Here is a 15,160-nt window from a genome sequence, read left to right as displayed (position 1 = left end):
TTAACTTGGATTCTGCATTTTGTTGAAGACAATAAATGAAGAAATGTGAAGAAAACTTTCATCTGGTTTTACATTAATTTCTTCTTGAACATTTACAACGATTCTAAGTGGAAGAAATTTTCATCTTGGTTGTGAAGATGGGGAGTCTGGTGGGAGATGGACAAAATATAGGCAAAAGGTGTGGAGAAAGAGGCAGCAAGGGGTGTGGGCCAAGGGCGAGGGCACCCGCACCCCTGGGGGGCCCCATGGACCACAGGCTCCCCTCCTCGGCTGTCAGGCCTCTCTTTTAAATGAGAGTCAACTGGATATTTTTAAAACATTTATATAATATACCCACATCTTGCAGCCATTATGTCAGATTGTAAATAAGGATCATATTAATCTTTTTAATATTTTTTCCCTCATTCTTTACTTTAAAATTCCCCCATGCATCATTTCTGGCATATTCCAAATTTGGAAAAGATTCAGGCCACACACGTGGGAAAAATATGTATTCAAAAAGTATTTTTGAACAAAACCATTAGTTAAAAAATATACAATGTCCTAAGAATCTAGTAAGATAAAACTCCCATAATTCACAGAGGAAACTACAAAACAAAAGGCCATCTGCTCCATTAAAGCACGATGTACAGAACCATAAATTCTCATGTGCTTTGTTTCAGTGATGTAATTTTGAGTGATATTTCCCCCAATGTTAATTCGAAAGAAAAAGCAAATGCAAAAATATACTCTGAAATTCACAGCTGCGATCACCCAGCATAGTCTCTGCATGAAGTGTGCGGGAGGAAGGGGGAGGGGACGGGGGCAGCTCTCCATTCTCAGAGGCTCTCGCCTCCCTGACAGAGCCCCTTTCGGAGCAGCACTCACAGCGAAGGGTCTGCGCTTCTCTGTCACTTACTCTACTTCCTTTCTGCCTTGCAGATTAAAAAAAAAAAAATCCGCTTTAGCTTTCCAAAAGAGTCTCCTTTCCCAGGCACTCTCCCCCGAAACTGCCCGGCCTACCAGCCCACTTGCATGACCTGGCTTGGAAGAATTCACTGACTCACTACAAATGAGAAAATCCATCGTACAACTTCTGGCAAGTTCAAGAACTGCGTTTCCACTGACACAACCCGCAGACACTGGGCAGATGGGAGTGACTGCGCCCGCTGGCTGCTTGGGGGAGCTGCGAAACCAGCGGCATGAAGGACATGGTGACCTCAGCTGGTGCCTGCTGATGGCCAGGAGCTCACCATGGGCGCTGAAGTCTGTGCCTCCCTTCCCCCTGCGCCAGCATCAACATTGCCCGGGCATAAATCCCATCCAATTGGATGGTCACCAGGACCTTACAGACTGGACTGTGCCAGAGTAACCAAGGCACAGCGCCTTACCAGCAGCTTGGTGTCTTTGACGACACAGAGCAGCTTGGTCCACTGCCCGAAGCGCTTCTTCCGCAGAAGAAAGGCGCAGATCTTGGCGTCCTTCACCAGGTCCATGGAGGCCTCTTCAGAGGGCCACTGGTGCCGTGTTTTCTTCCCCTTTCCATCCTCCTCCTCTTCATCATAGGATTCATAGGAGCTGCTCATCGCGTCCGAGTCATAATCTGTCAAAATAAAGAATGAAAGGTAAAGGACTTGGTTGTGGACATCTTACCTTGAAGCCCACCTATGGGTCCAGAGCAGTTGTTATGTTCATATAAGGAAGGGGCTTCTGCATTTAGTGTGTGGGGGAAGCAACGATTAGTAAAAATAGGGGAAAACTAAGACTGGCAGGGAAACCCAAGGAAAAGCTTTGAACTGAAATGACTAAGAATCCCGAATTTATAAAGCCATTTCTAGACTGTTGAGCACGGGCCGGCCCTCCGCAGACCCTATGTTGTTGAACCCTCGCCAAGCGCCTGCCAGGCGCACATCAGCCCTCTTCGGCCCTGCTTTCTGCCAAGGAAAGTGCTCACGCAGGGCCCGGGCCCCCATGCGCACACCTCTGCGCTAACATTCTTTCAGTAGGCACGTCCTTCCCGCTGACATCACCACACACACAGACCCTTCCTCATGCTCAAGTTCACACCCAAGGCCACCCCTTCCTTCAGGTCATCCTTGGGCCTTTCACAGACATTTGCACCGAACTTCTCATCCTGGGACACATGAGCACTTCAACACCAGATCATTTTTAGATTCCTAAACGGATGACATTGTCTCTGACCTCTGGGTGTCTGCATATGCCGCTCTCATTGGGAGGCGTCTTGTTCATCTCACAGGATCTCCTGCCCTTGCCTGGATGCATGCAACCATCTCCGAGCATTTAACTGACTGGAACCTCCAGAATTACCATAAGCCGGCTGCTATGCACTGCAGGAGTCCATCAAATCCATGTGCTGAAGCTTGAACCCCAGTGTGACTGTATTTGGAGACAGGACTTTTAGGAGGTGATCACAGTTAAATGAGGTCATCGGAGTGGGGCCCCAGTCTGACAGGATTGGTGGCCTTCGAAGAAGAGGAAGAGAGAGGTCTGCCATGTGAGGACCAGCAAGAAAGTGGCTGTCCATCAGCACGGGAGAGGGCCTCCCCAGGCCTGCCCATGCCGGAGTCCTGACCTGGGACTTCCAGCCTCCAGGGCTGGGAGAGTAACTGTCAACTGTTCTGCTGGCTAGTCCTCAAGGCTTCATTCTGGTGGCCCACGCAGACTAGGACACGGGGAGAGCTGTTCCTCTCTGCTTCCACCCAGCCCAGCACAAAACCTGTCCTGCTCTATGGTCGCTGCTGCCTGGCTGTCAGGCTGTAGGCCCACTGCGGGGAAAGAGGACTCATTCCTGGACGTGATCAGCCAGCAGGCAACCAAGTCCTGGCACAGGACAAGTAACGACCATCTGTAGGCAGGAGACCTGCTAGATGAATGTACACTGTACCAGCCAAGCCCTCAGAAGGATGGATGGCATGTTACAAGTGTTTAATGGCTACTAGGGACTGTCAGGAACTTTATTAATTTCAGCCTGGCTGAGAGATAAGCTCCTTGACTCAGTGTCTGATTCACTGCTGCCTCCCTTCCACCCCCAGACACATCTGGAATACATTCACTTTGCAAACATATTTGAGGAATGAACACCTACATAACAAATGGATGACAGATAAGGAGAAACTAAGGCTAAAGCAACTGGTTGCACAGTTTGGGCAGAAGTGGCTGAAATGGCAGACCTTATGCAGAATGAGATTCATGCTTTTTACCCACTGGAAACCAGTGATCAGTAGTCAGGCTTGTGTTTTGACCTCCTGGCAGAGAACCACTGCCCAGATAGGAGATACATGGACCAGAAGTCTAGGTCGCTGTCTCGGTCATGATGATGGGGTCAGGGAAGGATCTGAAGCAAGGAACCAAGGTGAAGGCGAGAGAGCTATTGCAGCAGCGTGGAGAGTGGGCTGAGCTGGACCGGCCAGAGGCCCTGTGGGGATGCAGAGAGAGATGCAGAGGTTCGCTGAGAGGACCGTGAGGAGCGGGAAGCGGGACGTGCTAAGGGCCCTGGTCACAGGACACTGCGGGCAGTGAGCGGCCGTGAAGACTCCCCACTGTGCTGCGGCGCAGAAGCCCCTCCAGGAAACCCCTCCACCCCGAGCAGGCTCCCCTCATGGGCTCACAACCTCCCCTGCACACTAGCTGCATGCACCACACCTCTGGTTACACGTAGCCACAGTGGCTCTTCAAATCTTAATTCTAATTAAATGAAATTAAATGTCAGCTCCTCAGTTGCATGACCGCATTCCAAGTGCTCAGTGGTCCTGTGCTGAGTGGCTGAAACCCGGGAGAGCACAGGCAGGGTGCACTGCCATCGCTGCGGAAGACCAGGCTGGGCAGCTGAGTTGTGGACAGTGGAGTGCAATTTGTGTGGGATGCAGAGAAGACCAAAGGGGAAATTTTTGATCTGAATCTGTTATGAGTCATTGTCAACGAGACAGAAAAGTCTAAAAGGAGGAACACAATAAGCAAAAGCACCGGAAAATGTCAAACTTCTTAAAAACAGAATAGATCAAAAGTAAACTCAAAATGGATCAAAGACCTGAATGTAAGTCATACAACCATAAAACTTTTAGAAAAAAACATAGGCAAAAATCTCATGGACATAAACATGAGCAACTTCTTCATGAACATATCTCCCCAGGCAAGGGAAACAAAGGCAAAAATGAACAAGTGGGACGATATCAAACTAAAAAGCTCTGTACAGCAAAGGACACCATCAATAGAACAAAAAGACATCCTACACTATGGGAGAATATATTCATAAATGACATATCCGATAAGGGGTTGACATCCAAAATATATAAAGCGCTCACACACCTCAACAAACAAAAAGCAAATAATCCAATTAAAAAATGGGCAGAGGAGCTGAACAGACAGTTCTCCAAAGAAATTCAGATGGCCAACAGACACATGAAAAGATGCTCCACATCCTTAATCATCAGAGCAATGCAAATTAAAACCACAATGAGATTTCACCTCACACCAGTTAGGATGGCCAACATCAAAAAGACAAACAACAACAAATGTTGGCGACAATGTGGAGAAAGGGGAACCCTCCTACACTGCTGGTGGGAATATAAATTAGTTCAACCATTGTGGAAAGCAGTATGGAGGTTCCTCAAAAAATTTAAAATAGAAATACCATTTGACCCAGGAATTCCACTCCTAGGAATTTACTCTAAGAACAGGAACCCAGTTTGAAAAAGACAGATGCACCCCTATGTTTATCGCAGCACTATTTACAATAGCCAAGAAATGGAAGCAACCTAAGTGTCCATCAGTAGATGAATGGATAAAGAAGATGTGGTACATATACACAATGGAATATTATTCAGCCATAAGAAGAAAATAGATCCTACTATTTGCAACAACATGGATGGAGCTAGAGGGTATTATGCTCAGTGAAATAAGCCAGGCGGAGAAAGACAAGTACCAAGTGATTTCACTCATCTGTGGAGCATAAGAACAAAGCAAAAACTGAAGGAACAAAATCATCAGAGCAATGCAAGATTCACAGAACCCAAGATTGGACAAACAGTTACCAAAGGGAAAGGGACTGGGAAGGATGGGTGGGAAGGGAGGGAGAAGGGGAATAAGGGGCATTATGATTAGTACACATAATGTAGGGGGTGGGGGGCACAGGGAAGGCAGTATAACACAGAGAAGAGTAGTGATTCCACAGCATCCTACTAGGCTGATGGACAGTGTCTGTAATGGGGTATGTGGGGGGGACTTGATAATGGGGGGATTCTAGTAACCATAATGTTGCTCATGTAACTGCACATTAATGATACCAAAATAAAAATGAATTAAAAACCCCCAAAAAAACCAAAGTAGATCTTTTCATTTTTCAATAATATTTACAAGTATGCAACAGAAACAAGCTGGCAGTTACTTTTGTGGGAAGGGGGTTGTTACAGGGAAGGGACAGGGGGCTTCCAGGGCTGAGTCTATTCTTGACCTGGTGGTGGTTTCACAGATGTTTTGTGTTGTAAGTCACTAAGTGTATATTCATATTATATGCACTTTTGGGTAAATATATTGTCTTTTAGAATGAAAGTGTTTTTTTAAAGTTTAGCACAGTTAGTATGTAGGGTATGTGAAGGGCAGTGGTGGAATAAGACACTGAAAAGACAGGAGGCAGCTGGGCTCTGGGAGACCATGCACAGCTCTGTGACCTGATGCAAATGGCAAGATCTCCGATGGGCAATGGACAACATCAGATTTTTTATCTCAGAAAGATCATGCTGACAATAGCTTGAAGTATCACAAATCCTTCAATGCTTAGCACATTTCTTAGAACATCAAATTCAGTAAACATTTCACGAACAAATGAGAAGTACTAATGAATAAATTAGCTAAAAATGGGAACTACTTTTAATTTAGTTCAGTCAACAAATATTTATTGAGCACTCACGATGTGTCAGGCAGTATTTTTCATACTTCTATTTCTCTGCTAGGTGCCATTGACGATGCCTGAAAAGATGAGGTCACTTCACGTTTACAAAGGGCATTTGCATCTCTATCTCATGGGTCCTCTTGGCCACCCACCCACGGACGGGCCCAGAGCAGTACAGGGCCCTTATACGCAGTCTCAGTTACCCACAGTCAATGGTGGACTGGACACAGATGATCCTCCCTGACACATTATCAGAAGGTCACCAGCAGCCTAATACTATGTCACACGCCTGCGTCACCACTCACGTCAGCTCATCAAGGGGCATTTTATCATCTCACATCATCACAAGAAGCATGCGTGCAGCACAGTGAGAGAGAGAGGGGAAGAGAGAGAGACCACACTCACCTAACCTATATCACAGCATGTGGTTAACACTGTCCTATTTTATTATCAGTTATAGTTGTTAATCTCTCACTATGCCTAATTTACACATTAAACTCCATTATAGGTGTATATGTATAGGAGAAAACAGTATGTATAAGGTTCAGTACTATCTGCGGTTTCAGGCATCTGCTGGGGGACTTGGAATGTGTCTCCCATGGATAAAGGGGACTACAGTCTCCTTATAAGGAGAGTAAGAATGATGCTGAAAGACCAAGTAACTCATCCAAGGCCACATCCCTGATAGCAGCAGGGCCCCTGGTGAGTGGCGGGGCCCCTGGGAGCCCCTGTCACCCTGGAGGAATGGGTTGAGGTCCACAGCTGAAAAAGACAGGAAGTTCACTGTCCCACCTTCTTCAGAGAGAGCAGGACTGACAGATGCATTTTTGGAGGAACACCAGCCAACTTAGCAGGAAACCAAGAGCGGTCAGGAGCGACAGCATGGCCTAGAGGGAGTCGCCTCTGGGGAAGCGTCTTGGGCAGCACCCCAGCAGGGAGCAGAACCTCTCGTGCTGCGCTCGTTCCGCGCACCTCCCGGCGGCTCTGAGCGTACTTCAAGGAGTCACTCTCTGGGGCTGGGGCTTGGATGATGTTTGGCGATAACGAGGCCTTTGTGAACAATGAAGAAAGACCCAGAGTGGGATTGGGGGTGGACCACCGATGACCTCTGGACCTTGAGTGAGTGGTACAGGAGCTCCCAGGGAGAGGGATGGAGGGCTGTATTTGGGGCAAAGCCAGAGAGGGCGTGATTAGGAACCACCAGCCCCGCACGTCCCGTGCAGATGTCTACACTTGGTGCAGGACGAGGAGGCCAACCAGCGTCAGCAAGAGAGCTGAGTGGGTCTTTGTGCTCAGGGGGTGTTGCTGGTCAGGAGATGCTCTTCCACACAGACACTGGTCTTACGGGCAGGAGCTGCCATCACCGCGCAGTCCTGGTGGAGCCAAAGAACCATTACTTGAACTATATAAAATTGCATATTTCAAGCATATACCCATACACCATAAAATAAAAAATGGCATTTCAGCCAACTGCCCTTGAGGAGGGAGAGGAGTACAAGGAGGGGAACTAGGAAACCGAAAATAAAATGGAATGTAAATCTGAAGCCCGAAGGCCCGCAGGGTCGGCAGGGCTGTCGCTGTCAGCTGAGCCAAGCTGGAGCACGTTTGCCAGGACTGGTCTGGCTTAGGGCTGCCACAGGGGGACTTGGTGAGCGACTGGACAGCAGAAAGGGACCGGCAGCCAATACACGCGGAAGGTCAGTGAGGGCCGCTGGGCCTGTCCCAGAGGATCTGTCACCCACTCTGTTCGTCTGGGGCTGTGACTGGACGCCCCTCATCTGCTGCAGGGCCTTCTACTTTGACGGCTCACCTCCCAGCCAGGCGCACACATGACTCCATAGCCAGGAGCCCTGGTACCTTCCGTGGGTCACCTGCGTCACCCAGTTTGGAAGGGGTGAAAGACAGATGGGCTGCAGTTTGTCCTTGCAGATTGCAGCGCATCCTCGTTCAATTCCAACTTTTCTTCCAGACTGGTGTTCTGACCAGATGCACAGGAAATAGCCTTCCACTGACTTCCACAGCGGCCCCCACACTTGCGTGAGGTCTGGACCAACACTGAATCTTCTGTCCCACCTCATAGCACTTCTGCTTCTCCAATCAAACCCTGTTACAGAAATCGGTAGTGGAAGCCGTCAGCAGGCTCCTGTAGGTGAGCTCAGGCCGGCCTTCAGGATCTCAGCGCCCAGCTATGCAGACCTCTGAAGACAATCCGTTCACTGTTGAGAAACTGCTTCTGGCTCACTGACGACCTAGTGTGCTAGTGGAGGCTGAATGCTTGGTCCCGGGCACCAAGTCGTAATGCAACCTCGGCCACCGAACACAGACTCTGGGTTCCCTGACCCATCAAGAAGCGCCCGACTGTCAGGTCCGCCTCTCTAGAAGCCCCATCAGGCCCAGACACGGGAGCAAGGTGCATGACCTAGCAGCACAGAGGCCCGAGGCCCTCCTGCTGCACGGCCTCCTCCTCTCAACAGTGACGCATGAGCACAGCCTGACGCTTTGTGTGGACGGTCAAGACTTTAGAGGAACTAGTAGCGAGGGGGTCTGCAGAGAAGTCTGTGAACAGACCAGGCGAATGCTTAGCAAAGAGCAACCTCAGTGGAAGGTCTTTGTCACCAAGTAAATAACATGACCCGTTACACAGGCATTGGTAAACCCCTTTCCCAAACTTTCTGTCTGCATGGACGCATGCACAAGTGGCCAGGGTGGCCAGAGTGGAGGTCACACATGAGACTCAACCACACGGACTGCCACTCATGAGGATTAATCTGACCCTGGCACTTCTGAGTGTCCTGCCTGTGCAGAATGCTGCTCCCTGGGGTCACAACCAGCCACAAGCAGCGGGTTGTCACTGGACCCCTTCCAGCTTAGAAGGGGCGGTTTACTCTGACTGGGACAAAATTAAAGTGCACTTGCCTTCCTGTGCACAATGCTGTCAAAAGCAGTGCCCATGGTCTCTGGAACACCCTAGTCACCATCACGGACCCCACACAGCACTGCTTCCAACCACAGAATTCAATGTACAGTAAATGAAGTTTATAGCTATGGGTTCGTGCTCATAAAATTCACTGGTCTTGCCACGTCCCCATCACCCTAAAACAGCTGACACAACAGACCTGCAGAATGTCCCTGTTGACATTCAGTTTCATGACCAGCTAGACTGGTCCCACCTGGCACCAGGGGCTGCTGTCTTCTAGAATATCTTCTAGCACATGTGCCCTGCCCCAGTCGGCTGCTTCTCCCAGAGCCAGGATTCACAGGCCTGGGAACCCAGGGATGAGAATGGTAGAGGTTCCCCTCACTACTGCCTCCCTCCCTGAAATTCTGGCTCTGCTAGCCCTCAGATCTTAGTTTCTAAGGACAGAATATTCCCTCCAAAGGATATAGCACTTGCTCCATTAACCTGGAAGTGGGGACAACAGGCAAAGAAGGGGTGACTGGTCTGACCACCTAGGGAGGAGGAGGAGCATGTAGGGGACCCCTCATTGTCCCTTGGTACCCCCTGCCCTGTGAGTAGAGTCAGTGGAAAATCACAACCATCCCACGCAGGCAGTCCTGCCAAAGGCCCAGACTTTGAGGAAGGAAAAATGAGCCATCTTATCAGACGAACAACCCAGGTGCTTGCTGAAGGCAAAGGGCACATGAAGGAAGTCACACCCACTGGTCAGGGCCGCAGGCCGCCCTGAAAGGACTAAACCAGGTGGGAATCTTCATTCCTGACTTTGAAACGGAAGCATTTGTCTGTGTATAAGCGAATGCCTCTCCCCCCCTGTGTCCGACATCAGCAGTGCTAACAGTCGGCCTTGGATCTCAATTCTTATTCCTCAGCTAGAAGAAAATGGATGTCACCCTGAATGGAAAAGGGACTTTGCATCCTCTGGGGGAGCTAGGGGGTTTTCCATCATATGGGTGATGGTTGAATCCTGTTCTGCTGAACCGTGACTCTGCCTTTGTCTTTATTTGGAAATTGGATGTAGTTAAAAGAGGTGTGCATGGATGCCAAATTGAAACAAGATAAACGATGGTGGTTTTTATACTGCATCAACTTAGCAAGGCTGGAATGACATCTCCCCAGATCCCCTTTCCTGGATGACTCTGGGTGGCCACCAGAGGGAGTTGTGAGCAATCCGGAAGGCGGAAGGCAAGTAGCTGCCAGCACACTCTGCAGGCTGGGGTTGCGCGCTGGGCACGGCTGCGGCTCACACACGTCGCTGGCCTCCTTGCAGCCTGGGGCAGCCACGGGGCCCTCAGTGTCTCCGGCTCCAGCTGGGGCATCTCCCTTGTCAACGCTGAGTCCTGGGCTGGGTGTAGGCAGCTCCGCGGGGGCGTGGTCCGGCCTCCCTGCTGACGGTCCATGTCACCAGGTTTAGAGGAAGGCGGGACAGAAGTGGGCTCCAGCCCGTCCTCCTTGCCCAGGCCCCATCCACCTGCTCTTCCCCAGAGCCAGCCTGCTCTACAGGCTTCCTCACTGGCCCCCACTGCTGCATGAGGCCTCGCTGCTGTAACAGGCCCCTCACTCCACGACACTCATAACGGTTCTGCTTCTCCGATGAAACCGTACCCGATACAGGGCTGAGCTGTCAAAAAGTCCCCAGGTGGCTGCAGACAGCCTAAGCCTGGCCTGATCCTCAAGGGAAGGGGTGGCGCTCAGCCTTCGGCTGTCCAACCAGACAGTCAATTAAAGAAGCTGCCACTGCTGATGCCACGGGCGAGTGTGGGTCCCTCCACTGTTCTTCAGAATTAGTTCAACAAAAGTCGCCCACCAGTCAGCAAGTGAGGAGTGCCTTCTCTGAAGAACAGGACGTGACGCATCAGCTACGTGGGGCTCGCACTGGAAAGCACCTAAGGCCCCCCAGAGTCAAACACAATTACTATCGGTTTCCAGCCCTGAAAGTATGTTGGAGGGAGGGGAAGGGGAGGTGGCGGCAGGCTGGAACTTAATGCTCCGAATGCTGGAAATACCCTTATTAAACCCAAGTCTTTTTTTCACTCCCTGCTGCTAGAGAGAAAGGAGACCAATGCAGCTTTGAATTCCATCAAGCCATTTAGTTCTTTGTGTTTTCTAATGTATCTAATAATTTCTGAAATTGTGGACACTTAGAAATTACCAGAATGCATTTTCCTAAATAGTTCTTAAGTGAAAAGAAATCAAAATATGCAAGTTGTAAATCTCAAAACCTGGTACTTCCTAACCTCCTCTTCAGAACTGTCCCTTTTCTCATTCAGAATGGAACAAACATGCACTGCTCCTGGGCTGAGGCTGTCAGCACTTCCAGGAAGCTGCGAAGACAGGCATCAGGGAGCTGGAAGAGGGCCCTTGCCCTCGACGGGATTACGGTCCAGCTGGCCTGGGTTCTGTATGTGCCTCTAACATTCTGAAAACATCCTGGGCAGGGGGACAGGTCAGGGAGCACTTCCTGTAATCGTCAACTTAGAGTGTGCTTTGCTGAAATGGCTCTGCCTGTCCATTGCCAGGGAGGAAAAAGATCAGAAGACTCAGTCTCCGTGGAGCAGAGACCTCGGGGAACACGGATGATGGAGCACGTGTCCATGAGAGAACAGATGAGGCAGGATAACACGCTCTGAGGTAGCACAGACCATGTGCTGGCAGCCTTGTGACTCTAATGCACAAAGACTCTTTGCCTCCCTCATTTTATCTTTCATAAGAAAAGCAAGATTCCCTAAGTCTGCATATATTCAGGTACTCTACTCCACTTCATGATGAGACAACAGCTCACTGCCTGACAGAAATACAGCCAATGATCCAGAAATAAAATTCCAGAGAAAGTTATGAAGAGGTTTCCAATGTCAGGGCATCTTTCTTCATGTGAATTTGAAAGCTGTACAGATAAAGAAGTGCTTCTGAGGGCTGCCAGGCAGCTAGCTCTCTAGAGTCACACCATGACAACTCTAATTTAGGCAAGACTCTTCTGGGAAACCTGCATAAACGAAAGATAAAAAAAAAAAGAAAAGCCTGTGGCTCAGGTGACTATTTGTTTTGTGCCTAATCACTGTAGCCTGGGAGACACTATGCTCACAGGGCACAATGAATTCAGCCTGGGAGGGACACGCGCTGGTCAAAGTCGAGGGCCTGCACCCACAAACATGCCACAGAAGGCCGTCTGTTTCCAAACGACCATGTCCCCAATCTGCCAGGGGAACACGTATTGTTCAGATGCCTGTTTCCGCCGCAGTGAGCCTCCGCTAATCGGGAGCCGCAGGGGAGATGATCTGAATTAGCGAGGGCATCTCGTGCGCGCTTCGGCTTTTCAAATCCCTTCCTGGATTCACCTCTTGGGATCAAGAGGTGCTTCTGTCCGCCTCCCCTGGTGCTGTGTGCACCCCCTGCTACCCTTCATACCACAGTCCCCCAAACCACGGGACCAGCTTTGCCAGGCAGATGCCACACTCACTTGATGTAATGTATTCTGGAGCCTTCCCGGGGCTCAAGGGCACGGCTTCCTCGTAGTAGCCTTCGGGGAGGGAGGACGTGGGCAGCGGCGGTGGTCCACTGTCGGGTGGCTGAGGAAGAAGGCAGACGGCATAAACATTAGCAGAACCAAAGAAGCTGGGCATTCCACCTAACAGGTGCTGGCTGGCATTTTCCACTTTCCTTCGCACAGGCCACGGCAAAAAAAATAGCGTCCTAAGAAGAGGCATGGGAGCTCAGTTCCCCACTAGATGGCCACTAGGGCCCCAGTCCCTGCAGCCTGGCCCTGGCCACGTAGTGCCATGCATCCTGAGGCCCCACAGTCAGCACCCTGCACACAGGCCTCGGCCAGGCTAACTTGTCCTCCCAGCCAGCCTGCACCCCTGCCCTCTGCTCTCCGGTGCCCCCCAGTAACACCAGCTAATCAGCGGCTGGGTAAAGGGATGCAGTTTGCCCACAATGTCACCACACTCCGCATGTGTGCCAGAGAAATGTGAGAATACATAAGTGAAAGAAAATCAGCCGCCAGCCGCTCAGTAAAAGTGACTCCTCTGGTGAAGGAGTCGCATCACAGTTTCCCATCAGCCTCTGGGGCGAGGCATTTGGGTGCTGGAACTGTAACTTTGGAGCACGCAGAGCTGGCAGCTCAGCACTGTCCGAGCTCTGCCCACCCTTCAAGTCCCACTGAAGGCCCTTCTTCCCTCACATGTTCTGGACACTGGAACGTGGGCCAAGTTCTCTTCCTGAGACCACATGCAGCTGGCCAGTACCTCACTCACCCGTCCTCCTGCCAACGGAAGGGGACAAAGGGAAGGAAAGCCAACATTTGCCCAACACCTGCTATTCGCCTGGCATAGGACTAGGTGCCTCTGCGTTGGTCACAGGCTGCATCTGGTGATCCGCTCAGGGTCCTTCAGGGAAGATACTACATAACCTGATGTTCCACAGATGCCGAAAGTGGGGCTCAGTGTCCGAAGAGCCTTCTCAAAATCAGACACTAGAAAATGACACCAGGTCTGTCCACTAAAGACCTTTTTTATATTCCTCCTCTCTCACTTTCCTTTTTCTAGCTAGTTCACACTACATATACTCCATAAACAAACTAGAAATATGTCACTGAGAATGGAACAGAACAGAGGCCCCAAACTGCAGATCTATCAGGTTAAATTTCCAAGTAGAACAATGTTCCAAAGAAATCACAGGGCTTTTTTCATATATATGTAAACTCTTGAGAATGTGAACCCCACCCCTTTCCACATAACTCAGCTCTGAATCAAGAAGCCCTTTGTGAATGACTGATGGCCCGCTGTGCGTCCAGCCTACTCCTTCCTCCGGCCCCATGAAGGAAGGTTGTTTAATCACCATTAACTGCACGTATTCCTCATACACGGGAAGGCAGTTTTCTCTCTGCCACCCATCCGTGTTCCCAATTCCCTTGTGTCCCCTTCATGTGAGGCTGCCCCGGACCACCAGCACTCCATGGTCTTACACGGGACTGCATCCAGGTCCTCCATGAGCCCCTGAAGAGCAGCTCTTACCCCGGGGGGACCCCACACACCACCCCCAGCCCCAGGCAAGGTCCGAACAGGAGGCCATGCCCAGGGTAAAACCTCTGCGTGTTGCTTTTGGAAAAGAGCTATTTGATTCACTGAATGTCTTTCTTCACAAAACAGAGGGTATTTCAACTTCCTTTCAGTATTCTGAAACAGTCAAACTATTCATATCCAGGGAAAGCATTACAAATAGTTGAATCAAACATTTATGAAATAGCCCAGCCACCTCTCCCCGTGCCACACATAATCATGAGGTGTGTGAGGAGCAGAGCGCACACTCCCAGCTGACAGGGTATCTCAACAGGGACTCTCAGGCCCTACTGACGGTCATGTATTGGCACAACCCTTCTATGGGTATGCACTTACATCCAATAATTCCACTTCTAGAAATACTTCCCAGATCAGTTGTTCAGATGAGCAAAAATGTATAAGGATGGTCAATAAAAGTTTGTTCAGCACAGCCCCAAAACCACCTCGATGTTCACTAAGAAGCTGAGAGATACTGACAGGTCCACATGCAGGCACTAAAAAAGGGTAGCATGTGCCACAGTCATTTGCTTGAAAAGTCTCTACTAGATACTGTGACACGAAAGAAAACAAGTATCCTATGAGCCCTTTTAATATGATCGTATTTATGCCTGCACACAAGGGAAGAAGGCCATTTATCAAAATGTTAACAAACGGCTGTCTCTTTTTTTATGCATATTGGTAGGGCTTAGATTGTCTACACAGTATTTATCATTTGTTAAAATCAGAAAAAATTAAACTATTTTTGCTTTGAAGTAATACCCCTCAAAAACTAATACTTCTAGAGGAGCACCCTCTCTCCAAGAAGGGTCTGCACTCCGCTCCCAGATCCTGTTTACCTCTGAAATTCTGCCGCAGGGGTTTCAGACACTTAGGAGAATATTATGCTTTGTTAAAGGGCAAGTGGGAGAGAGGCTAAAAGAGGGACTTGAACTGTTATCTATCACTTCCAGAGGGAAAACATCTTTCAGATCCTCCCCAATAGGTAAGAATTCACTGAAATCACCACTAACAGGAATTTTCCAAATCCAGGGCAGATGAGGACAAGAGCAGAGAGGGACGCTGGGCACTTGAGTACCTGTCACGCACCGCATCCGGGTCCAGGGTCTTCCTTGGTCAATGAACCTTCCCCGGACCCCGAGTCCCAGTCTCCACCCTTGCAAATGAGGGCGACTGGTCACGATCACCTCTGATATCCATCCCAGCCCTGAGATTCAATTCCAATATTCTCATAAGGTGGCAGGTCATCAGGCCATAAAGCCA

General features: G+C 49.8%; 1 protein-coding gene across 5 annotated transcripts in view; it reads right to left on the bottom strand.

The window, feature by feature from the left end:
* The window catches only part of AFAP1 (actin filament associated protein 1), a 149,758-nt gene that overhangs the window by 63,149 nt on the left and 71,449 nt on the right, over positions 1 to 15,160 (bottom strand). For 4 of the 5 annotated variants that reach the window (XM_073238022.1, XM_073238023.1, XM_073238024.1 and 1 more), the window contains 2 exons: positions 12,301 to 12,409; positions 1,371 to 1,582 (listed from right to left, as the gene is read on the bottom strand). In XM_073238022.1, the coding sequence (XP_073094123.1) occupies positions 1,371 to 1,582; positions 12,301 to 12,409 (321 nt within the window). Of the gene's footprint in view, positions 1 to 1,370; positions 1,583 to 2,181; positions 3,565 to 12,300; positions 12,410 to 15,160 lie in introns of those variants that run through there. The other variant, XM_073238026.1, reaches the window with a different exon arrangement.

Source organism: Manis javanica, chromosome 5 (genome assembly GCF_040802235.1).
Source record: "Manis javanica isolate MJ-LG chromosome 5, MJ_LKY, whole genome shotgun sequence".
Taxonomy (NCBI): domain Eukaryota; kingdom Metazoa; phylum Chordata; class Mammalia; order Pholidota; family Manidae; genus Manis; species Manis javanica.
This window is presented reverse-complemented; position numbering and strand designations above follow the sequence as displayed.